We start from the raw sequence: 25,010 nt of genomic DNA, 5'->3' as shown, positions 1-25,010 counted from the left end.
AGCAGCAGCTGCATCAGACTGAAACAATCCCCAAAATTGGAAGTTGCAGCAGGTGAATGAAAACCAACGTCATAGCAATCTGTCCGTCCATGAAGGTCCTGCAGTGAATATGGGAGACAACCTTCCTTCCTCCCTGGACCTTCCCCTCATCCACCCAGGTCCCCACCCAAATCACCCTGGATAAAAAGACCCTGGTTGCAACTGGAGCCATGTGGGATCTCCTGCTTGGCCAGGACACAGAGGGTGCAATGGCTCAATGGGTGGCCTTTCTTTTTGCCTTTCCTCCTTGGGGCTGCGAGAGAGGCTGGGAGTCCTGGCAAGGCTCTCTCCCCAGAGGGGGAGGACTGAGAATGCCAGCCTTTTCTCTGTGTTTTTATGGGGGGGATTCAAGGATGAAGTTGAGGCCTCTCCTGTCCCTCCAGCCGTCCCCTGAGGAGCAGGCCAGAAGCCCTCGATCCCGCATGGACCAGGGGAAGAGGCTGCCTTCAGAAGTGGGGGGGCTCTGTCCCTGGAGGTCTTCCAGGAAGGCCTGGACACTCGTTTGCATGGAATGGTCTGGGGTCTCCTGCTTGGGCAGGGGGTTGGAATAGATGACCCCCAAGGTCCCTTCCGGCTCCATTTTGATGGGATCTTAAGGGCAGGAGCCTCTTTGTCAAAAATGGCTCTGAGGACAACATGGAGTCCTCCACTTACAAACATCTGTTTGATGACTGAAGTTACAACGGCACTGAGGAAAGTGACTTATGACCAGTCTTCATACTAACGACCATTCCAGCACCCCATGGTCATGTGACAAAAACTCAGATGTATATTTATGACACTTGCAGTACCTTGGGGTCATTGGGGTCACTGGAAGACTTGCTTAACGACCGCATGATTTAACTAAACACCGCACTCATTTGCTTCACAACTGAGGCAAAAGAGTTGGTAAAATGAGACAGAACTTACTTAGCAACAAAAATTGTGGTCATAAGTGGAGGATTGCCTTTATTGCCTTATAGTTCCTTGAAATTTATCTCCAGAGACGTTCAGGATCTCTTAGTCAGAATATTCACCTTTCTTCTCCCCACTTCTGCTCGCTTCCAGGGAGCCTGGAGCAAAGTCCTTGGTAGGACTTATTTCTGGGGCTTCCGGGGCTGGAAGCACCCCGAGAGGACTGAGGTGAACCCCCAGGTGAAGCCTTCAAGGGTTGCACTGCTGGGCTTCCCACCTTGGAGAGAAAGAGAGAGAGAGAGAGACCCTCTTTCCTCTGGTGGAGTTTGAGACGCCCCCAAACTCCTGCTTGCAACTATTCACACGGTGCAGCCACAATGAGCCCAATTTCGTCAGGATGCAGCCTGACTCTCCAGTGGGGCTTCTCCTCCTTCCGCATCTTCTGGACTCCGGTCTCAACTACCTCAACCATTGGGAAAAAGAACCGGCTTTAATCAGGGGATGGAGACAGGATGGTGGATCTCATGGAGAAGCCTCTTTCACAGGGCAGGAGCAGCTATGGGAAAGGGGTGCTAACTAGGTCTCACTGGATGAAAACATCTAAGCAAGAGGACCTGGAAGCCTCCACCTTCTCTGGCTTGGTGGGATGGCCAATGGCTCTCATGGAGATTGTTAAACAACATAGTTGGAGCTTGGCTCCCACACCAGCCATCTTACCACTTTTCCTATTCATTCTCTCACAGATACACTATTAGCTGCTCTCAGTATGAATAAGGTGTCAAATTCATTGGCAGTGGCTGAATAACAAATTCCTCTGAATGATTTTCAGAGTTCCCTTTAGCAAGATTTATTGAGATGAAGAGAGTTGCAAGGATTACAGTCATTCAAACATTTCCCATTGAAAAATATAGACATGATTTCTTTGATTCCTGCACATTATCTAAGTTGAAATAACTTTGAGATAAAAGGAAATTTTACAATTCTTTAAATGTCATGGTGTTATGTCTTATGTTTTCACAATTGTTCTGGCTGTGAGATGTTCCTTTGTGTTCAGCTGTGGCCTCAGAAGGATAATGTAGCACTTGGGGATGAAGATGCAGCCCACCAGACCAGCACTGGAGGCCAGGATGGAGAAGACCTGCACAGCCACCATGTATTTCCCTTTGGTGCTGAGGTAGGTGGGCACAAAAGTCACCCAGAAACTGCAGAAGACCAGCATGCTGAAGGTGATCAGCTTGGCTTCGTTGAAGGCCCCGGGCAGATTCCTTGCCAGGAAAGCCACCGTGAAGCAGATGGCAGCCAGGAAGCCCATGTAGCTGAGGGTGACGTAGAACATGACAACATCCCCTTCATTGCATTGCAGGATGACCTCTCCAGGCCGGGAGTGGAGGTCAGAGTCAGGGAAGGGGGGAGAAACTCCCAGCCAGATGGAGCAGTTGAGCACTTGGACAGAAGAAGAAGAAAGGATGATGGAGTTGGCCAAGCTCTTTCCCAACCATCTCTTCACTCGGTTTCCTGGTTTTGTGGCCAGAAAGGCCAGCACCACCGTGATGGTTTTGGCCAAGAGAGAAGAAACAGCAACTGAGAAGATGATGCTGAAGACTGTTTGTCGGAGAAGGCAGGTGGCTTTCCTTGGTTGACCAATGAAGAGAGAAGAAGACAAGAAGCAAAGCAGGAGGGAGACCAGGAGGATGTAGGAGAGGTCCCGGTTGTTGGCTTTGACAAGGGGAGTTTCTCGGTATTTAATGAAGATAATTAAAACAAGGCTTGTGGTTAGGAACAAGAATAGGGCAAAAGAGACCAGGATGATGCCCAGAAGTTCTTCATAAGACAGGAAGGTTATCACTTTGGGGATACATTGGACTCTTTCTTTATTGGGGTATTTATCATCTGGACATTTGGTGCATTTTTCTGTATCTGAGAAAACAAAAACAAAAAAAAACCCCATATTTCTTTGTCCTTTGCATTTCAAGATACATTGTAAGTTCTTTGGGAACAAGTGATTATCAGGAGCATTTTCCAGGATGGATTTCTTCATATCTCCAGTGATAGAAAATAAGTGTATCACTTTTTTAAAAATATAGCTATGGTATATTTTTGATAGGTTATGAAATTGAGGGAAGGTTTGGACTTGAAATATTTCCTTTGTAATGTTCAGAATATTGATAGGAACCTCCATTACTAAAGGTAAATAATGAATTAATTAATCTTTCTAGAGAAACTTACCTGCCCGGTGGCAATTCTTGTCATATTTGCCTCAGAAGAGGCTGACGGATCAAGTGATTGCTCCAAACAATTTGGAATGGCCTTTGGAGCAGTGGTGATACGGGTGCAGCCAGAAACAGGTATAACTGTCCATGCCACCACATTGTGCATGTCGTATATGAGAAATATCTTTTCAGTGTTCCTCAAAGGGAACGCATGTAGACTGCATTGCAATCCTTCTTTCAGGAGGTGGACCTAAAAGAATTCCTCATGTTTCAAGGAACTCAGCTGTTCCTACAGAAGTAAATGTGGAAGGAAGAACACATCCAAGCTAAAAAGAAGAAATATTTTCTCTGGCAGTAGTAAAGCCTGCCCAATCTGCCACAGCCACCTCTCTCTATCCAGCCCTTCCTTCACAGTCTTTTTGTTGTTCTGTTTAGATAAGAAATGGGGCATTTTGGAAATAAACCAGAAATCAATTCAGCTTCAAAGTGTTTTTTAATTCATACTTTCATGACAATGCTCTGGATGGATCCAGTTCCACCAGGCCTTCCTTTCCTCTGGTGTCACCTACCTTTCTGAATGGAGAAGGTCCCCTCCGGACAAGGAACGCAGTCGTAACAGCAAACTGGCTCTCCTTCTCGAGCCCTCTTGACAAATCCAGGATGACAACTTTCCACACATTCAGATTGAGGAAAGGACTGAGCAGAAAAGAAATAAGATTGCAAAGGAAACATGTGGGAAATGGAGGTAAAAATGGATATTAGACAAGTTACTAGCCTCTGGTCTTCATTTAAGTAAGCAAAATCTCTCACTATTTCCAAATGGTTGGAGATATAACTTCTGGAAGATTCTTCTGTTAGTTCCTCTCTTTTGCTTTTGGCATCTCACATTGCAAAAAAAAAGGACTTTATTAAATAGAAAAGTCTGGAGAGATGGAACTAGGGCTGAGATTCTACTGGTTCTGTCCAGTTCTATAGAACCGGTTGTTATGATTCTGCGCAGTTTGGAGAACTGGCAAATTGCACCACTGACTGGCCCCGACCCTCTCCACCTGACCCTCCCCTCCACACCCAGTCAGTCCTTATTGAGCATGCGCGGCATCGCCTGCAGCCTGCTTTTGGCCACTTGCCAGTCCAGCGATTGTTGCATGCCTTCTGCTGTGGCCCTGCCTGATCTCCCTGGGTGAGTGAGGTTCTGCAAGCTCTGGGGCCCAGTTGCCTACCTGCCACTGTCGGTCACCTTTACCCCCCCCCCCCCCACAACTTGCCTTTTGCTGCTGCCACCCACCGCCCTAACCCCCAGCAGGTAAGGCCCAGCAGCTGCGGTGAATCCAAGCGGGGGGTGAGATGCAGACTGGTGGGGACCAGAGCTACATTTCGCTGTACTGGAAGAGATGCGGAGAGGCTCATGTTCTACTGCTGGGAGAGCAAGAGAGTCTTTCCCGGCACAGCTCCGGGTTGCAGAGAGAAACAGGATTCAAACAGGCTGCTTCTTTGCCGCCCAGATCTGCCTGTTTCCCTATTGGAGGGGAAGTTGCAAAATTTTTGCTGTGCCGGGAAAGACTCTCTTGCTTTCCCAGCAGCAGGAGAACACAAACCTCTCCACATGTCCTCCAGTACAGCGAAATTTAGCTGCGATTCACTGCATTTGCTGGGCCTTACCTGCTGGGGGTTAAGGGGCCGGGTGGCAGCAGCAAAAGGCAAGTGGGGTGGGGGGGTAAAGGTGACTGGCAGCCCAGTTGCACCCGTGTCAGCAACAGGTGTCGTCATTTTGAAGTTGAGGGAGAATTTGGGGAAGGAAGTGGAGAGTCCTGCAGTGTCCGGCACAGGAGCGCCGTTGAGAAGCGGGGAAGTGGCCTTCTGGTGGTCCAACCTGGTGTTCAGACTGGAGGTGAGCCACAGGAAGTCAGAGCACTGAGGGAAAGGGGGATTGCTAGGGGGAGCTGCCCTCTCCGCGCCGAATTGGGACCATTTGGGGGTAGTTCTAGGAATTGGGTGAGACGAGCCGCAGCTCCTTGCCTTCTTAGCTCAGGGAACGTCCATTTTTTGCAGGAGGAGGACTGTGGAGGGGAAAGGTCTACCTGAGCGACTCCGGTGTCTTCACCAGATTATTTGGGCACTTACAAGCGAGCGCAGCTAAAGGCACTGCTGTCACAGGTCAGCCCAGACCTCACCCCGCGGCTCCGTTAAGCCAACACCAAAGAAGTGGGCGGTCAGGTGAACCTGTGGTTCAATGCTCACTCGGATCTCAGCCGCTCTAGGCCTCAAAGCCCCTCGGAAGCTGCCATTCCCAGGCTTTTACTCATTTGTACCTGGTCGCCACCTCTTCATCTTTCTGAAGCGGCTGGCCCTGCCCCTCACCCTCCCCTCCCTTGCCTGGCCTGAGAAGGTAAAGGTGACGGTGTGGGATAGCGAAGTGACCGGGGTCTCTATCTTCTCCTCTCTCTCCCCCACTCTGTGTGTCTCTCTGTGAGTGTGCATGTGTGTATGTGTGTCTCCCTGAAAGCCGCAGCTGGGCCAAGCCAGCAAGCTCTCCTTGGCGTTCTTTGCTACTTCATTCATTTCTTCTTTTTGAAATCCAGATTGGCTGAACAACAATCACCAGACTGCGGTGAAAGCATCACTTTGGGTGACCATTCTCCTCCTCCTCCTCCTCCTCCTCCTCCTCTCCTCCTCTCACAACCGGCAGTTGTGGCGGGGCCGGGAGGGTGCATGCATGCAGGGAGATGCTCCTCAAGCAAATGCCAAAGCACAGCAAAACCGGGTACGGGGTGGGTGGCTGCTCACTTGAGGAGCGATTGTCTCCCCACACAAGTGCACCCTTCTGCCCCCTCTCGTCCACCTGGGGTGAGAGGAGGAGTAGAAGGGTTGCCCAAAGGGATGCTTCCACCGCGGTCTGGCGATCGTTATTCAGCCAGTCTGGATTCCAAAAAGAAGAAATGAAAGAAGTAGCGAAGGGCGCCAAGGAGAGCTTGGTGGCATGGCCCAGCTGTGGCTCTGAGGGAGACACACACACACACACACACAGAGTGGGGGAGAATGAGGGGAAGATAGGGAACCGGCCGCTTCGCTACCCCCCACCGTCACCCTTACCTTCTCGCACTGCTCTATTTTGTGAACCATCTATGGTTGGGTATCTCCTTCAAACTGGTGAGAAACCCACAAGGGCAGGGGAATGTGTCACTAAGAGCTTCAGGTTTGTTTGCTCCTTGTGCCCAAAATAGCAAAGAACAAGAGAATTCTGTTGACCAGGGCCTGAATTCAGATGAATTTGAATCATGATTGGGTGGAGGTCCTTTTGGTCCCATTGGGAGAGAAGCTTCGTCCTGCTTGGGGAAAAGTGTCCCCTGAAAGGGCAGGTTCAAAGTTGGGGAGGTTCTTATCCATGCCTCTCTTTTACACACACACACACACACACACACACACACACACACACACACACAGAGTTGGGGGGGAGAGAGGGAAAGATAGGGAAAGAAGCAGAGAGAGAGACACACACACAGAGATACAGAGAGGGGGGAAGAGATAGAGAGGGAAAGAGAGAGAAAAAGAGAGGGAAAGAGAGAAAAAGAGGGAATGAGAAAGGAAGAGAGAGACAAGAAAGAAAAGAGAAAGTAAAGAGGCAAAGGAAGCAAAAGGGAGAAAAGGGATAGAGAAAGAAAGGGGAAGATGGAAGGAAGGTACAAAGAAAGAAAAAGAAAGGAAGAGATGGAGGGAGGAGAAAATGAATGAGATATATGGATGGATAGATAAATACAGAGAAGGAGGGAGGGAGGGAGAGAGAAAAAAAGGAGAGGAAGGAAGGACACAAACCCTGGCTTCAGAAGACTATTTGCAGCAGCACAGCAATCTAGGGCTGGCCTGCAAGGGATCTTGGAGGTCATCTAGTCCAACCCCCTGCTCCAGCAGATCTTTACAGAATCAAAGAATAGCAGGGATAAAAGTCTGTGTGTTTGTGTGTGTGTGTGTGTCTGTGGTTGTCAAAACTCCAAAAACAGGTCAAGGAAATCTAGGAAGATCAGTCATAAATTAAAACACTTGCTAAGCAACCGGACATTAAGCGAGGTCCACTTGTATTTGGTTTGCCAGTCACATGGCCACCAAGCCATGCCCATCTGATCACGTGATGACCAAGCCACACCCAAAAATTAAGCCACACCCACAGAACCGGTTGTTACAAAATTTGAATCCCAGCGCTGGATGGAACTGAGAAAATATTTCAGCATTAAGTGATAACCAGTCGGTTCCTTCTCAAGAACCCATTAACACGCATTTCTCCCCTCTTCTTACACCCATAATTGTAAGGTGTGATATCAGAAAAATCTTGATAATTTCAGGTGAACTGAAAGCCTTGGAGCTGCTTCCTAGGAGCAGAAGACCCATTGCTCCGTCCCAGGGAGGGTGAAAGGGAGGCATGGAGAGCTCTGGCCAGGTCCGGCCTCCTTAAGAGCCTCCCAGATTATGGAGCTGCCCCTTCAGGGGACACTTTTCCCCAAGCAGGACTAGAGGAAGCTTCTTTCCCCCAATGGGACCAAAAGGATCTCCGTCCACTCACAATTCAATCCCATCCGATACGGTCCAAGCCTGGATTCAGGCCCCGGTCAGCAGAATCGCTGCCTTCGTTGCTCTTCTGGGCACAAGGAGCAAACAACCAGAAGCTACTAGCCACACATTCCCCAGCCCTTGTGGGTTTCTCACCCGTTTGATGGAGACCCTTAATTGTATGTGGTCCACAAAATGGAACAATATTGAAGCCTCCCAAGCAGCCTAAGGGGAAAAAGTCCAGTTTCTACTGCCCAGATTCAGTTCTCGGTGAAGGTCAACCACCTTTGGGGAATAGCATCAGCCCTCTTGAAATGGGACCTCAGGCTTTGGAAAACAGAGAGAAGACACCAAAATTTTCTCCTACCTTGTTCAGCACCTTTAGCCGTGAAAGAACATCTTGCTTGATATAAAGTCTCTGTCTTACAAAATACGCCAGAACCTCTCTCCTGGGATCATCTCTGGGAAGAACCAAGTAGCCTGAAATGAACAGATCTGCTGCTACCTCTCCATTTGGGTCCATGTAGAGTTTAAAGTTCGAAAAATTGACAAACTCATTCTTCTCCAGGAAAGGATGGAACTAGAATGGGAACATGAAGCAATTTTAAAAGCAGAAAACTTTGTTTCTTATCCCAGACGCTTTTTCACATTTGAATCTTTCTTCTGTAGTTGTCTAATTTACAGACATGCTTCATTCAGAAAATAGGTATTACCACTATCTTACAAGTGAACGAAAAAAGTTCACAAAAATTTGTCGATCATGTCCGGACAAAATAGATTTTGACAAAATATAGTTGAACAACAGAAAAAAGGAGATTTATGAACTCCCTGAAGGCAACAGGTTGGTTATCAGAAACATCAATTTGTCAAGAAGAAAATTGTCAGGGTAATCCTCTCCCAGGAGGCCCAGACAGGAAACCTGAGCTAGGCCCACTTCGCTGTAATGCTGCACTGACAGGATTTGGGGAGTCAGAAAGTACAAATCTCCCACCGACCCTTTTTTATGCAGCTGTAGGTGTCCTCCTCTGATCTGGTTCTTCCCCAGGCAGAATCTCTCCTCCACCCCCCAAAAGTCATTCCCTCCTATCACGGCCCTTTCTAAATGGGCTGTGGGAAAGGGGGGGATATAACTTATGTGCTCTGTACAAGTCATCCTCACATATTATTTCATTTCCTACATACATTATGGAAATACTGCTGATATAACTTCATCTCAGGAAAGAGTCACAAACAATTTTGTGATGTGACCAGAAACCCAGTTAAGTGAGGGGTGGATGGTATGATAATTAAGTGGATAAAAACTGGTTTAAAAATGGTACTCCAATAATCTTTAGGTTTTTTTAATCTTTGTCATAAAAATGGGAAGATATAACATTTTGGCATAATTCATCAATTTTTCTATGTTGTCCTTAATATAATAGAGTTGATAAATTGCTATTATACAAGATTTATAACAATTCTCAGGCAAATATACTTTTATCTTATTTAAACATTACCAAATTTCCAGAAAAATATTTATGATTTCCTCCTAGAAACAACTGTATGACTAAAAAGCAGTAGAAAACTATCTGGGTTTTAGGATTTGATAAATTATAGTATCTCATATAAGAACATTAATGATGCACTGGATGAAGGATTGTGCCAAGCTTGATAAGTATATAAGGGAGCCAGTTTGCTCTACTGATTAAGTGTCCAAAGTAGAAACCAATAGGCTGTGAGTTCAAGACCTGCCTTGGTCATGAAGCATGGTGGGGGATTGGGGCCCAGTCTCTCAGCCCAACTCAACTCACAGGGTTGTTGTTTTGGGGAAAATGAACACACAACTACTCATTGGTACTCAGCCCCCGTGGCTTCTGCAGGGAAGGGCTTTTAAGGATGGCGGATGAATTAGTGCACTTAGTGAACTCAAACAAGGTCTCCGCCTGTCCGCCCTTGCTCCCGGATCACATTTTCTTCCTTCTCCCGGCGGATGTGCCTCCTCTCTCCCAACCTGGCCAGCCAGCAGGTAGGTGGGCAGATGTCCCAGGTCTTCTCGCCCCTCTTGTCACGATATGCCTGCAGGAGCCCCTCGAGCCGGCTGAGCCGGGAGTTGCCGTTCCCAGGCTTCTGCTCTCCTGTGCTTGGTCAATGCCTCTTCACCTTGCCTGAAGCGGCTGGCCCTGCCCCTCACCCTCCCCTCCTTCGCCTGGCCTGAGAAGGTAAGGGGGACGGTGGGGGATAGCGAAGAGGCCGGGTCCCTATCTTCCCCCCTCTCTCCCCCACTCTGTGTGTGTGTGTGTCTGTCTGTCTGTCTGTGTGTGTGTGTGTATGTGTGTGTCTCCCTCAAAGCTGCAGCTGGGCTTTTCTTGGTGCTCTTCACTACTTTCATTTCTTCTTTTTGGATTCCAGACTGGCTGAACAAGGATCACCAGCCGCGCTGGAAGCATCTCTTCGGGTGACCCTTCTCCCTCTCCTTCTCCTCCTCAGAAAGAGAGAGAGAGAAAGAAAGAGAGGGAAAGAGAGAGAAAAAGAGTGAATGAGAGAGGAAGAGAGAGACAAGAAAGAAGAGAGAAAGAGAAAGAAAGAAAGAGAAAGGAAGCAAAATGAAGAAAAGGGATAGACAAAGAAAAGGAGAGATGGAAGGAAGGGACAAATAAAGAAAAAGAAAGCAAGAGACAGAGGGAGGAGAAAGTGAATGGGATATATGGATGGTTAGATAAATACATGAAAGGAGGAAGGGAGGGAGAGAGAAAAAAAGGAGAGGAAAGAAGGACACAAACCCTCGCTTCAGAAGACTCTTTGAAGCTGTACAGCAATCTCAGGCCGGCCTGTAAGGGACCTCAGAGGTCATTCAATCCCTTCTTCCAGCAGGAGATCCTTACAGAATCATAGAATAAAAGGTTTAGAAGTGTGTGTGTGTGTGTGTGTGTGTGTGTGTGTGCCTGTGCATGCATGGTTGTCAAAACTCCAAAAACAGGTCAAGTACCTCTGGGGAGATCAGTCATAAATTAGAACATTGCGAAGCAACCGGCCATTAAGCAAGGACCACTTGTATTTGGTTTGCCAGTCACATGGCCACATGGCCACGGCTACCCAGTCACATGGCCATAAAGCCACTCCCATCCGGTCATGTGACCACAAAACTACACCCATCTGGTCATGTGAGCACCAAGCCACACCCACAAATTAAAGACATACCCACAGAACCAGTCGTAAAAAAAATTGAATCCCACCACTGAGATCATGGCCTGCTATGCTGTATCTCCTATCAGGACTCAGGGATTCACTTTGTGATGCCTCTCCTAATAAAATATCCAGGAAATATGGAACTTTTGTATGTGCAACTGCAGTTATCAGATCAGTAGGAAGGAGTTTCTCTGAAAGGGGCCAAATTCTGTTCTGCTGTAACACAAAATTATTTATTTTGGACATTTATATTGCCATGTAATCGCACATGACTCAGGATTAGGCAGACTCTAACTGCCCCTTGACTGTCGTTTATTTTTATTTTTCTCCATTATTATTATTATTTGTAATACTGGTCTATGACTGTAATAAAAGTGGATCAGTTGAAGGAGGAAGCTGTGTTGGAGTCATTTGCCATCTTGAGTTATTTGTAAATAAATACATGTTTATGAAAACAATCTCAAAAACGTACTTGATTGCAACCTAAAACTGAGTCTTGCTTAAACTTAAACATAAACGTAGCTGATCTCCTAAAAGCATCAGATACATTCCCTTGTCTATGTCCATCATGTTTTCCTAAGCTAAATAAACTACGTACCCTGCCTGACAGAGTTGATAGCATTGAATCACTCATTCACTCAATGGAAAAACGCTTAGCAACACGTTTTGAAACAATTATACATGAAAGCCTAATCTCTCTTGGAAAAAAAAATACAGCACAGATAAGTGAATACCTATCAGTTCAAAATCAAATCCCAACTCAACAACCACTACCACAACTACTACCTCAACTACAAACACAACTTCAACCAAAAAAACCCACCAAACCACAACCACAAATAATTACTATCCCAACAAATAATTCCACAAATGATATCCCCTTACTCATCAGAGACATCATGGAAGGTGATCAGAAACGTCCAAATGCCATGTTATTTGGTCTTGAAGACACCAATGAATCAGACGACATCACCAAAGTTCGCAATATCATAAGCAACTCAAATACAACAAACATCTCTCCTGAAGATATCATTGAAATAACCAGAGACAATGATCTCTCATCTCTTGATTGGCAATCTGTATTCACTGGATGCAATACTGTTGAAGACCATTACAACATATTTTTACTTGGAGTCAAAAGAGTCATCAAACTATATGTACCATTAACAACTCCCAAAACCAGTAAAAACAAATTACCAATAGCAATAAGGAAGCTTCAATCCAAAAAGAAATCATTTTGGATAAAAAAACAAATCTAGTCACGTTGCCAATTTCAAAAGCCGATACAAAAATTTATGCCACCAGATAAAGACCGAATGCACCAATTATCACATTAAACAAGAGGAAAACCTACGCACAAATTCCACCCATGCTTTCTACAATTTTGTAAACAACAAACTGAAAGACTCAAGGTCTATCCCACCCTTGAAAGGACCTAATGGTAAAGACTACAACAAAGACACCATTAAAACAAACCTCTTTAACACATTCTTTGGCTTAGTATTTGTAAACAGCAACGGATCATGCCTAGTATTTCCTAATTGAACTACAGACAACTACAATGATCTAATACAAATTGATTTTACAGAAGACAATGTTGAAAAAGCACTACACAATCTAAAACCATCTCTATCTATTGGACCAGACAGAATATGTGCCTGCTTCTTAAAAAAGCTACCTACTGCCATAGCCGAACCTCTAAGCATAATCTTTGAAAAATCTTTCAGGACCAGCTCCTTGCCAAACCTATGGTCACTAGCCACGGTCATCCCCATCTTCAAAAAGGGAGACCCCAGCCTAGTTGAAAATTAGAGACCTATCTCTTTATGCTGCGTCACCTGTAAAGTCATGGAATCAATTATTAACCAATCCATTATCCTCCACGTGGAGACAAACAACCTACTCTCTAATAAACAATTTGGTTTCAGAAAAAAACTATCCTGTAATCTGCAACTCTTACACTGCAAAAACATGGACTACACAACTCGATCAGGGCAAAGCAAAAGATGCAATCTACATAGACTTCTGTAAAGCCTTTGATTCAGTGGTACACGACAAACTACTCATAAAATTAAAATCTTATGGTATCTCTGGTCACCGTCATAACTGGATACAAGCATTCCTGTCAAACAGACAACAAATGGTCAAAATTGGGAGCGTCCTATCAAATTCCATAACTGTCAGCAGTGGTGTCTCCCAAGGCAGTGTTCTAGGACCAACTCTCTTCATACTCTACCTAAATGACCTCTGTGATCATATTAAGAGCAACTGCGTTCTCTTCGCTGATGATGTAAAGCTATTCAACACCACCAACAATACTGCTACCCTTCAAAAAGACCTCGACTATGTATCAGAATGGTCAAACAAATGGCAGCTTCAAATCTCAACAAATAAATGTTCCAGAGGACTTCTGGTTTGCAAGGCTTCGGCGGCAGGCAGGAATCCGTGATCGTGCGCGGTTTCTGCCTAGGCTTGCCGCTGGAGCGCCCTGAGCCAGCTGTTTTCGGGGCTAAGCCACCCCGTAGAGGTGGTGAAGAGGGGGGAGATCACCAGCGGGGTCGAGGAGAGCCGCATCTCTCCTCCTCAGCTGGTCAAAGTCCCTTTCCCGAAGGCGGTAGGAGCGGTGGTCAGAAATGGCCACCTCAAAGAAGCACTCAACTGGAAAAGAAAGTGCAGGAGGAAGATAAGTGACCAGGATAAAAAGCAACAACTAAGGTACCCTGGAATTTAAATTTTATAAAAGATAACATCGCTCCCAAAGAAGAGTCGGAAGCAGCGGAAGAAAGTGAAAGAGGAAAGTTTTTTTTTCTTCTCTCTCCTTCCTCACATTGACAACGAAGAGAGATGAATAAGAAATCGGAAAAATCTGCTTTGGCACCAATAATTAAGCTGAAAATATAATTAAATGCCAAAGGGACAATAAAGATTTCTGGACATTAAAAAATCCTTTTTGTCTATAAGTAGGAAGGGAGAGGAAAAGAATAAGGGCAGGGTCTGGAAGGAGGAGACTGCCTGGATTTCAAAAGAATTTAATGTAAAATCTCTATAAGACTTCTAAAAGATACATTTTAACTGGAACTTTGTAACTAAATAGTAACCCCAGGAAGAGAAAGTGAAAAAGGAAGAAAGTGTAAAAAGAAACAGCTTGTGTGTATTTGGATTGCTTGGTGACTTTGGGATTTTTGGATATTATATTTGAACGACTAAAAACAATTGGGTGGTTGTTTAATTTTTTTTACAATGACACTATCTCTGGATGAACTGAAAATGGAATTTAAAAAATATAAAGAAGAGACACAAGAAGGGAAGGGCTCCTTTGGTTCCGTTTTTAAATTCTTAGAAATGGCGATCTGTACCTATGAGAAACTACAAGAAAAGACTGCCCAACAAGAAGATTGGGACAAAGAAGAAGCCATCTTTAATGAACAAGTAACTCTATCTGTGGAAGAAAGGGGAAAGGGGGGAAAGAGAATGGAGAATTTAAGACTTAAAAAACAACCAAAAAAGGGGGAAAATAATTTGAAAAGTGGATATAATGTGGGAAAGCAACAGGAAAGGGGAATACAGAAGAGGGAAATCGAGGTGGAGAGACAGGGGGGTAAAAAGGGGAGAGAGAAGAAGAAAGGGAAGAAGGAAAGGAAGAGAAGTTACAAAGGTTTGGAGCAAGATATAAAGAAACAGGATTTATTCAGAGATAATGGGTGAAAATCTAACTGAAAAAGGGATTCTGTGAAGGCACATAAGATGGTATTGTGATATTTATAATAGAAATAATGTTAGAAAATTGGAAACAACATATGATTAAAAAAAGGGATAAAATAGTCAGTGTAATTTAGTGAAACTTTTGTGAACAAAATAAATGAAATAAAATAAATGAGAGAATTGAATTAGGAAGGAACGGGAACATTTTAATTATTCAATGTTTTATAAAATATAAGTGAAGTGGGGGGTGGGGGAATTAACTATGGAAAGTTTATAAGTGTTCCCATAGAAGTATGATATTTATCTGAAAAGTAATGTGTAAAATGTTAAGATTTAAATGAATATTAATATTAATGATAGAATTGAATTGGTATGGATTGTTGTTTTAATTATATTATACATTTATAATTTTTTCTTTTTTTAAAATACAGTATGTAATTTTAGAAAGTGCCAAGCAGAATCCGAATGGAAGTTATGTATTATATTAAGTGTTATAATTTTAGGGGAAAGATATAAAGGCGTCATACTCCAATCAGTGATTACAGGAGAAATTTTGTTTAATGAGAAAAGATAGTAGACGATTGAAACAGGACAGACAAAGAATATAAGTATAATGATTTGAAATGAGATGAAATAAATAAAATAAAATTAAGAAAGTTAAAAAAGGGGAGAAGCTATATTGAAAACGTAGAATAGTAATAAGATATGGAATGGAATATAAAAATGAGCATGAACTGGAATTTGTGTCTGTACGAAGAGATGTAACCCGGGACTATGCTGCTTTCAAAAAAGATGTTTTATGTCTTTATATTTTATGTTTTGTTTGTTTATGTTTGTTTTCAAAAATCAATAAATTTAAAAAAACAAAACAAATAAATATTCCGCCTTACATATTGGCAAAAAAATCAGAAAATAAAATACAGGCTGAATAGTCAAGACCTTGTTGATGATCCAAACTCTGTCAAGGACCTTGGAGTACTCATCTCTAATGACCTAAGTGCTAGAGCCCACTGTAACTACATAGCCAAAAAGGCATTAAGAGTTGTTAACCTAATCCTACGTAGCTTTTTCTCTGGTAATATCACACTACTAACTAGGGCATACCAAACATTTGCTAGACCAATACATGAATACAACTCATCAGTCTGGAACCCACTGTCAGCTGGTGCTCCGTTCAAAATCCAAGAAAGAGGGACTTCCGGTTGCAAGGCTTCGGCGGCGGCAGGAATCCGCGTCTCTGCGGGTCCCTGCTGCGCTCACTGCTAAAGTACCCCCGATCCAATTGGATTTGGGGGTTGTCGCTACCTCGGAGAGGTAGCGGAAGGTAGAGGAGACCCGGGCAGGGGTCTGGGGACATCGCACCCCCTTTCCCCAGCCGGCTAGACTCCTTTTTCTGGAGGCGGTGGAGTGGCTGTCAGTAATGGCAGCCACAAAGAGATCTTCAACCGGACAAGATTTGTGCAGGAGGAAGAATTAGAAAGAGAAAGTTTTTTGGCTGAACCGGGACATTAAGATACATTTAAACACCCTGGAAATCTGACTCTTTGATTGATACATTTGTTTCCAAAAGAGGCTATTAAAGCTGCGGAGGAAAGTGCTGAAGGGAAAGTTCACTCCCCTTCCTTACAGAGATAGCAAACGGACATTGAAAAACCTGCTTCTTTACAGAAGGTAAAAATAAGCTCTTTGTTATAGTGGGAAGGGAGAGGACTAAAAAATCTTTAAGAATTTGTTGGAGGAGACTCCTTGAAGATTACAAGACCAGAAATTAACTGTAATAAGGCTTTAAAATATATTTTGGGATTTTGTCCCAGGAGGAGAAAGTGCAAAGAGAAGAAGAGGAAATATTTTGTGTCTGTTTGGATTGCTTGATAACTTTGGAACGCTTGGAAATTACTTTAAGATTAAAAACATTTGGGTTGTTATTTAAAAAGAAGAAGAAGAAGAAAAAGTTTTACAATGGCACTTTCTGTGGATGAATTAAAAATGGAATATGAAAAATTAAAGGAGGGAGAACAAGAAGGCAAAGATTCTTTGGGAGCTGTCTTCCACTTTTTAGAAATGGCAATTTCTACTTACCAGCAACTACATGGGGAAGAAGGAGAAGAAGAAGAAGAAGAAGAAGAAGAAGAAGAAGAAGAGGAGGAGGAGGAGGAGGAGGAGGAGGAGGAGGAGGAGGAGGAGGAGGAGGAGGAGGAGGAGGAGGAGGAGGAGGAGGAGGAGGAGGGAGGAAGAAGCCATCTTTAATGGACAAAAAAGTTCAACTAAGAAAGAAAATAGGAGGAGGGGAAGGAAAATTGAGAATTTAAGATTTAACAAAACAACCAAGAAAGAGAAAAATAAGGTGAAAAAAAGGTACAATGTTAGAAAGCAACAGAAAAGAGAAATACAACAGAGAGGGGAAGTTAAAAAGACGGAGGTTAGGAGGGGGGTGGGGGGCAAAAAGGCCAGACAGGAGAAGAAAGGGAGGGAAAAAGGGGAAAAAAGTCACAAAGGCTTGAAACAAGATGCTAAAAAGCAGATCTTTTTCAGAGATAAAGGGTAAAGCATAATTAAAGAAAGATTCTGCAAGAGTACATAAGATAGTATTGTAGTATTTGCATTTGAAATAGTGTATTGGAATATTATAAGATTTAATAAAATATTAAAATATTAAAATGTTTAATAATTATAGATCTCAATATTCAACAAAATATTAAAGAGAATGTGTAAAATGATTAATGTTTAGTTATAGTTTAATTTGTTATTGTCTTAATGTTATTATAAATTTACTATTTCATTTTCTTATTTTAAAATAATGTATTAAGTAGAATTAGAATTAGAATGGAAATTATATATTTCACTATATTATAAATTTATTATTCTTTTATTTTAAAATGCAACATGTAGAATGTACTAAGCAGAATCAGAATGGAAATTATGTATTATTTTAAGTGTTAATTTAGGGGAAAGATAGAAAGGCGTCACACTGTGATTACAGGGGAAATTTTCTGTTAAAGAGAAGAGATAAATAGATAATTGGAAAAGAACGGACAAAAGATACAAGTATAATGATTTTAAAATAAGATGAAATAAACAAAATATAATTAAGAGAGTGAAAAGAAGGGAGAAGTTATATAGAAAATATAGAATGGTAAATAAGATAAGAATGGTATATAAGGTGAGCATGAATTTGATTTAGGTCTGTAAAAAAGATGTAACTCGGGGCTAAGACACTTTCCAAAAAGAAGTTTTATGTTTTATGTTTTGTGTTTTGGTTAGCTATGTTTGATTGAGAATTAATAAAACCTTGGAGGAATAAAACTAAAGGGAGAAACAATGAGAAATTTGGAAAAGATATGTACAAATGATAATTAAGGAGGTTTTATGTTTTTATGTCTTGTTTTATGTTTTGTATTTTGTGTGTTTATGTTTGATTGAGAATTAATAAAACCTTGATAGAAAGAAATATAATTGAATAAAAGTGAAGGGAGAAACAATGAGAAATTCGGAAAAGATATATATGTGTTTAAATGGAAATGTGATAATTTGGAACTATGCTGTATAAAACAATGTTTTATTTGCTTTGTTAAAATCTATAAGCAGCTTTTAGAAAGGAGGTTTTATGTTTCTATGTCTTATGCTTTGTTTGTTAGAAGTTTTATGTCTTATGTTTTGCATTTTGTGTGTTTATATTTGATTGAGAATTAATAAAACCTTGATAGAAAGAAATATAATTGAATAAAAGTGAAGGGAGAAATAATGAGAAATTTGGAAAAGATATATATGTGTTTAAATGGAAATGTGATAATGTGGAACTATGCTTTAAAAATAATGTTTTATTTGCCTTGTTAAAACTTATAAGTAATTTTTAGAAAGGAGGTTTTATGCTTTTATGTCCTATGTTTTGTTTGTCTTTAAAAAAATCAATAAAATTTGTTTAAAAAAAAAACAAAATCCAAGAAAGAAATACTTAGACTCCATTAATCAGATAAAAGATATCTTTCACTGGAAATCAAGTGGTAGCAACAAAATAATTCTGAATCTGAGAAAATGGGCGCATAGAAAGTAATGGCAACGTTCCCACCCCCAATAGTTCAATTGGCTCATCCAATTAAAAGTTGTGTATATCATCATGTGGGCATCTCCAGGTGGTGATGAGGCCTCTGCCCATTGACCTTGACATATTTTGATAAAGAGTTGCAGCTGCGCATAGCATAGGATAGAAGTCTAAGCAAGACTCTACCCTCCCCCAGCTTATACAGTTCTGATTTGTAACACTTCCAGCTCACTTCCCATAACCAAATCCCCCCTCCTCCCCCGTTACTTATGACAGCCAAAAGATGCAAAGCAAAGGGAGAAAATCTTGAAGGCTGACATTCGGCCCTCCTGCAAAAGAGACATTAGTCCTAAAAAAATAAAAATATAAGGTAATAGAAAAACACCATCATACTATTTTTTAGGGTTTATCAGGATATTTAGTATGAAATGCCTTGATAAGCTAAGGAGCTCTAATATCCTTCTCATTCACCCATTCATACTGGGAAGGATGAAAATGTTTCCAAACAATCAAATATTGGAGTCGACCTCTTCGTTTTTGAGAATCCAAAATTTCTTTAACTTCAAAATGTTGTTCACCTTCAATTAGCAATGGCACAGGGAGATCAACCTGAGTTGGTCTCAAGTCGGAGGTATGTTCAGGTTTTAACAAACTAACATGGAACACAGGATGGATCCGTCAAAGGGTTTTTGGTAATTTCAGTTGGACTGCCACAGGGTTCACAATTCATTCAATTGAGAAAGGTCCAACATACTTAGGTCCAAGCTTTTTTTACTTTTGTGTGGTCTGCAGATATCTGGTGGACAAAAAGACCTTGTCACCAACTTGATATGGTTTTTGTGGAGTTCTCTTTTTATCTGCAATTTTTGTATGAGCTTGATGAGCATCATCTAATGCTTTACAGGTAACTGACCAGGTAAGCTGGAGCTGTGTTATCCATTCATCTAATGACTGAATGTTAAGTTTCTCCTGTGGAAGCTCGGGTATGGGTACAAAGTCTTGTCCCGAAGCCACTTTAAATGGAGTAAACCCAGTACTACTATGTACCAAATTGTTATATGCCACCTCAGCGAATGGCAATAGGTCAGCCCAATTATCTTGCTGATAATTTATATAACATCGAAGATATTGTTCCAATACCGAGTTAGTTCTCTCACAAGCCCCATTGGTTTGTGGGTGGTGGGCAGAGCTTAAGCCCTGGGCGGAACCCAATAACTTCAGGAACTCCTTCCAAAAGTTTGAGGTAAACTGGACACCCCTGTCTGAGATTATTCATTCAGGAACCCCATGTAACCTGTAGATATGTAAAATAAACAGTTTACCAACGTTTTTGCAGATGGGATTTTCGGACAAGGTATGAAATGTACCTGTTTTGAAAACAAATCAGTTACTACCCAAATAACTGTATTCCCCCCACTTTCAGGTAATTCCACTATAAAATCCATAGAAGTTTCCTTCCATGGAGCTGTTGGTCTAGCCACATTTTGTGGTAAGCCTGCTGGTTTACCAGGAGGTTGTTTGGCTGAGGCACAGATAGGACAGCTAGCCACATAATTCTCAATGTCCTTTTTCAAGGTAGGCCACCAAAATTGCCTTTTAACCAAGTGTAAGGTCTTCATGAATCCAAAATGCCCAGCAGCTTTAGCTTGCTGTAATATTTGATTTCTCAGCTTTGCTGGCACATATAATTTGGCCCCCACCCATGCCAATCCATCTCTAACCGTACAGTTATTTGAGTGAGCAAGGAACCAATCATCAAGTTTTAGAGCATCTCTTAATTGTGCAGTCAAATCATTTGATAAATCAATCTCCTTCTTCTTCTGGGCTCTGGTAACCACTGCCAACTGATTGGTTGGGACAATAGGCCATACCAGTTCTTGGCGAGCACTATTATATTGAGGAAATCTGTATAAAGCATCTGCCATGAAGTTCTTCCCCCCTGAAATGTACTTCAATGAAAAATTAAAGCACTTAAAGTACTGCGCCCAGTGAACTTGCTTGGGAGACAGCTTCTGAGGTGTTTTCAAAGCCTCCAAATTTTTATGATCTGTCCACACCTCAAATGGGTGTTTTGCCCCTTCTAAGAAATGCCTCCAGGTTAACAGAGCCCAGCGAACTGCAAAAGCTTCTTTTTCCCAGATGGACCATCTTCTTTCGGTTTCAGTTAGTTTACGGGAAATATATGCACATGGTTGCAGAGTCCTCGTCTCATTTGCTTGTAGTAACACTGCCCCGACTGCTACGTCACTCGCATCGGCTTGGATTACAAAAGGAGCATCCATATCCGGGTGCTTGAGTACTGGTTCAGCAGCAAACAGTCGTTTCAGCTTCTCAAAAGTGGCTTGACATTCCATGGACCACTCCAGTGGTTTACTAGGCTTTGGTTTCACCTCCCCTTTGGTTTTTAGGAGATTTGTGATAGGCATTGCAATCTTTGCAAAAGCAGGAATAAATTGACAGTAAAAATTAGCAAATCCCAAGAAACTTTGAAGTTGCTTCCTGGTGCGGGGAGGGGCCCATTCCAAAAGTGCATGAACCTTCCCCAGATCCATTTCTATGCCATCATGTGAGATGTGATAGCCTAAATAGTCAATTTTTTCCTGGTGGAATTGACACTTCGACAACTTTGCATACAGCTCAGCAGCTCGAAGTTTTTCCAGAACTGACCACACTAGTTGGATGCACACTGGATGCAATACTGTTGAAGACCATTACAACATATTTTTACTTGAAGTCAAAAGAGTCATCAAACTATATGTACCAACAACAACTCCCAAAACAAAACAAAAAAGCAGATTACCCATAACAATAAGGAAACTTCAATCCAAAAAGAGATCACTCTGGCGGAAAAACAAATCTGGTCACGTTGCCAATTTCAAAAGCCGATACAAAAATTTATGCCACCAGATAAAGACCGAATGCACCAATTATCACATTAAACAAGAGGAAAACCTTCTAAGCACCAATTCCACCCGTGCTTTTTACAATTTTGTAAACAACAAACTAAAAGACTCAAGGTCCATCCCACCCTTGATAGGACCTGATGGTAAAGACTGCAACGACGACACCATTAAAGCCAACCTCTTTAACACATTCTTCGGCTCAGTATTTGTAAACAGCAATGGATCATGCCCAGTATTTCCTAGCCGTACCACAGATAACAACAATGATCTAATACATATCGATTTCACAGAAGACAATGTTGAAAAAGCACTACGCAATCTAAAACCATCTCTATCTATTGGACCGGATGGAATATGTGCCTACTTCTTAAGAAAGCTATCCACTGCCATAGCCAAACCTCTAAGCATAATCTTTGAAAAATCTTTCAGGACCAGCTCCTTGCCTAACCTATGGTCACAAGCCACAGTCATCCCCATCTTCAAAAAGGGAGACCCAAGCCTAGTTGAAAATTATGCTGCGTCACCTGTAAAGTCATGGAATCAATTATTAACCAATCCATCATCCTCCACTTAGAGACAAACAACCTACTCTCCAATAAACAATTTGGTTTCAGAAAAAAACTATCCTGTAATCTGCAACTCTTACACTGCAAAAACATATGGACGACACAACTCGACCAGGGCAAAGCAATAGACGCAATCTACATAGACTTCTGTAACGCCTTTGATTCAGTGGTACACGACAAACTACTCCTAAAAATAAAATCCTATGGTATCTCTGGACAACTGAATAACTGGATAGAAGCATTCCTGGCTAACAGACAACAAATGGTCAAAATTGGGAGTGTCCTATCAAATTCTGTACCTGTCAATAGTGGTGTCCCCCAAGGCAGTGTTCTAGGACCAACTCTCTTCATACTCTACATAAATGACCTCTGTGATCATATTAAGAGCAATTGCGTTCTTTTCGCTGATGATGTAAAACTGTTCAATACCACAGACAATACTGCTACCCTACAAAAAGATCTTGACTATGTATCAGAATGGTCAAACAAATGGCAACTTCAAATCTCAACAAATAAATGCTCTGTCTTACATATTGGCAAAAAAAATCAGAAAATAAAATACAAGCTGAATAGTCAAGATCTTGTTGATGACCCAAGCTCTGTAAAGGACCTTGGAATACTCACCTCTAATGATCTAAGTGCTAGAGCCCACTGCAACTACATAGCCAAAAAGGCATTAAGAGTTGTTAACCTAATCCTACGTAGCTTTTTCTCTGGTAATATCACACTACTAACCAGAGCATACAAAACATTTGCTAGACCAATACTCGAATACAGTTCATCAGTCTGGAACCCACATTACATATCTGATATTAGCACAATTGAGAAAGTCCAGAAATATTTCACAAGAAGAGTTCTCCACTCCTCTACTCGTTGTAGAATACCTTATGCCACCAGACTTGAAATTCTAGAACTAGAAAACCTTGAATTACGCCGTCTTCGGTCTGATTTAAGCATGGTATATAAAATCATACATTGCAATGTCCTACCTGTCAATGAATACTTCAGCTTCAACCATAACAACACAAGAGCACACAATAGATACAAACTCAAAATTAACCGCACCAAACTTGATTGCAGGAAATACGACTTCAGCAATAGAGTGGTCAATGTCTGGAATACTCTACCCGACTCTGTAGTTTCTTCCCCAAACCCCAAAAACTTTAACCTTAGACTGTCTACTATTGACCTCACCCCTTTCCTAAGAGGTCTGTAGGGGGCGTGCATAAGTGCACCAACGTGCCTACCGTCCCTGTCCTATTGTTTCTCTTATTCTTCTTTTATTTTTCTTATATGTACCCATTTCATGTATTCACAACTATGTATACACTTATACTTATTATCTTGTAAACAATTGGCAAATCAAATAAATAAAATAAATAAATAAATAGTTTTACATGTTCATCACGAGTCTCCTTGTAGATAAGAATATCATCAAAATAAACCAACACTCCTTTGTATAAATGTTCATGCAACACCTGATTGCTCATTTGCATGAATACTGCAGGGCCCCCCCATAGGCCAAATGGAAGAACGTTGCATTGGAAACAGCCCATTGGGCAGTTAAAAGCAGTTTTCCATTCATCCCCTTCCTTAATTCGAACTCGGTAGTATGCTTCTCTCAGGTCGAGTTTTGTAAAAATTTTCCCTTTGGCCAAGTGGGCCAACATATCCTTCATCAAGGGGAGGGAGTACACGTTCTCCACCGAAATGGTGTGAGGTTTCCGTAGTCAACACATAAACGAAGGGAGCCATCTTCTCACGGAACAATACTGGGGCTGCTACCTGGGGTCTAGCAGATTGGATGAAACCACATTCCAAATTTTTATCAATAAATGACCACAGCTCTTCTAGCTCCCGCGGTGTCATCAAGTACAGTTTTGGTTTTGGGAGATTCACCCTTGGTAAAATTTCAATGCTGCAATCTGTTGAGCATTGGGGGGGAAGCTTGTCCAAGGCCTTTTCACTGAATACCTCCTTTAAGTCTCAATATTCCTCCGGAATTTTCTCCTCCCCCTTCAGGCTCTCGGTGCCAGTGGAGGCCAGCTCAGTGGGATTCTTGAGTTTTGGTTGAGATTGCCCCTCCCCTTCTGGCCATTGGTCAGTATGTATGCGCAATGACCTCCTCCTCCAATCGACGAGGGGGTTCCATTTCCAGAGCCAGGGCAACCCCAGTATTAGGGGGAGCTCCATCCCAGGAGCCACAATAAAACACAAAGTCTCTCTATGCTTCCCCATCGTCATTTCTATTGGTTCCATTATGAAATGTGCAGAGCCGCCCCCAGCTACTGATCCATCCAGTTGGCAAAAGGCTATGGGCGTTTTTAAAGTTTTTAGCCTTTTCTCTACTACCTCTGAGCTGATTACGCACCTTGTGCACTCAGAGTCTAACAAGGCCAATATTTCCCCTTTGGCTCCCGACATGGGTACCCTTAATCTCACTGGAATGGTCATAGGGCAGGGGTGGGCAAACTTTTTGGCTCGGGGGCCGCATTGACTTTTAAAATTTGACAGACAGGCCGGGTCAGCACAAGATTTTTTGGGAATCGCCCCCCCTCCCCCCCTCTTCTCCTCCTTCCCCTCCCCTCGGAGGCCCTCTGAGTCAGGAGTTGCAACCGCCGGCGCGGCTCCGCGTGGCTCCAGTCCCGCGTTGCCTCGGGAAGGGAAAGGCAAAAAGGAAGAGCCGCGGCGGTGCTTTGCAACGGGAGCAGCGGCACCGGAGGCTCAGGCTCAGCGGCTCCTGGTTTTGCCTTTTCCTTCCCAAGGCAACGCGGGACTGGAGCCGCACAGAGCTGCGCCGACGGTAGCAACTCCTGACAGCCCCAGCCGGACACCTGAGCGGAGCCCGGGTGCAACTGCCTCTTGCTGCTGCCGGAGCACCGCCGGGTCGCCTCCTCCAAGCAGCCTGCCCGCCCACCGGGCTTCCCCTCTGCCGCGTGGCTCGGGGCCAGGC

General features: G+C 42.8%; 2 protein-coding genes across 2 annotated transcripts in view; both read right to left on the bottom strand.

The window, feature by feature from the left end:
* Nucleotides 1-716: 716 nt before the first annotated feature.
* LOC148128554 (vomeronasal type-2 receptor 26-like) overlaps nucleotides 717-25,010 on the bottom strand; it is a 153,109-nt gene continuing 128,815 nt past the window's right edge. Inside the window, exon 2 of the transcript XR_015746277.1 lies at nucleotides 717-1,210. The gene's annotated coding sequence lies outside the window, so the exon portion shown is untranslated. The remainder of the gene's footprint in view (nucleotides 1,211-25,010) is intronic.
* LOC148128561 (vomeronasal type-2 receptor 26-like) lies at nucleotides 1,895-8,415 on the bottom strand. The gene is made up of 3 exons (XM_087948827.1): nucleotides 8,050-8,415; nucleotides 3,713-3,839; nucleotides 1,895-2,850 (listed from the first exon to the last, which is right to left on the bottom strand). Exons 1-3 carry the CDS (start codon nucleotides 8,203-8,205, stop codon nucleotides 1,940-1,942), a joined length of 1,194 nt encoding a protein of 397 aa, XP_087804953.1. The 5' UTR covers nucleotides 8,206-8,415; the 3' UTR covers nucleotides 1,895-1,939.

This window comes from Notechis scutatus, unplaced genomic scaffold, assembly GCF_049901735.1.
Source record: "Notechis scutatus isolate UNSWTSFEM ecotype Mainland unplaced genomic scaffold, rNotScu1.2 NSCUSCF24, whole genome shotgun sequence".
NCBI lineage: Eukaryota > Metazoa > Chordata > Lepidosauria > Squamata > Elapidae > Notechis > Notechis scutatus.
This window is presented reverse-complemented; position numbering and strand designations above follow the sequence as displayed.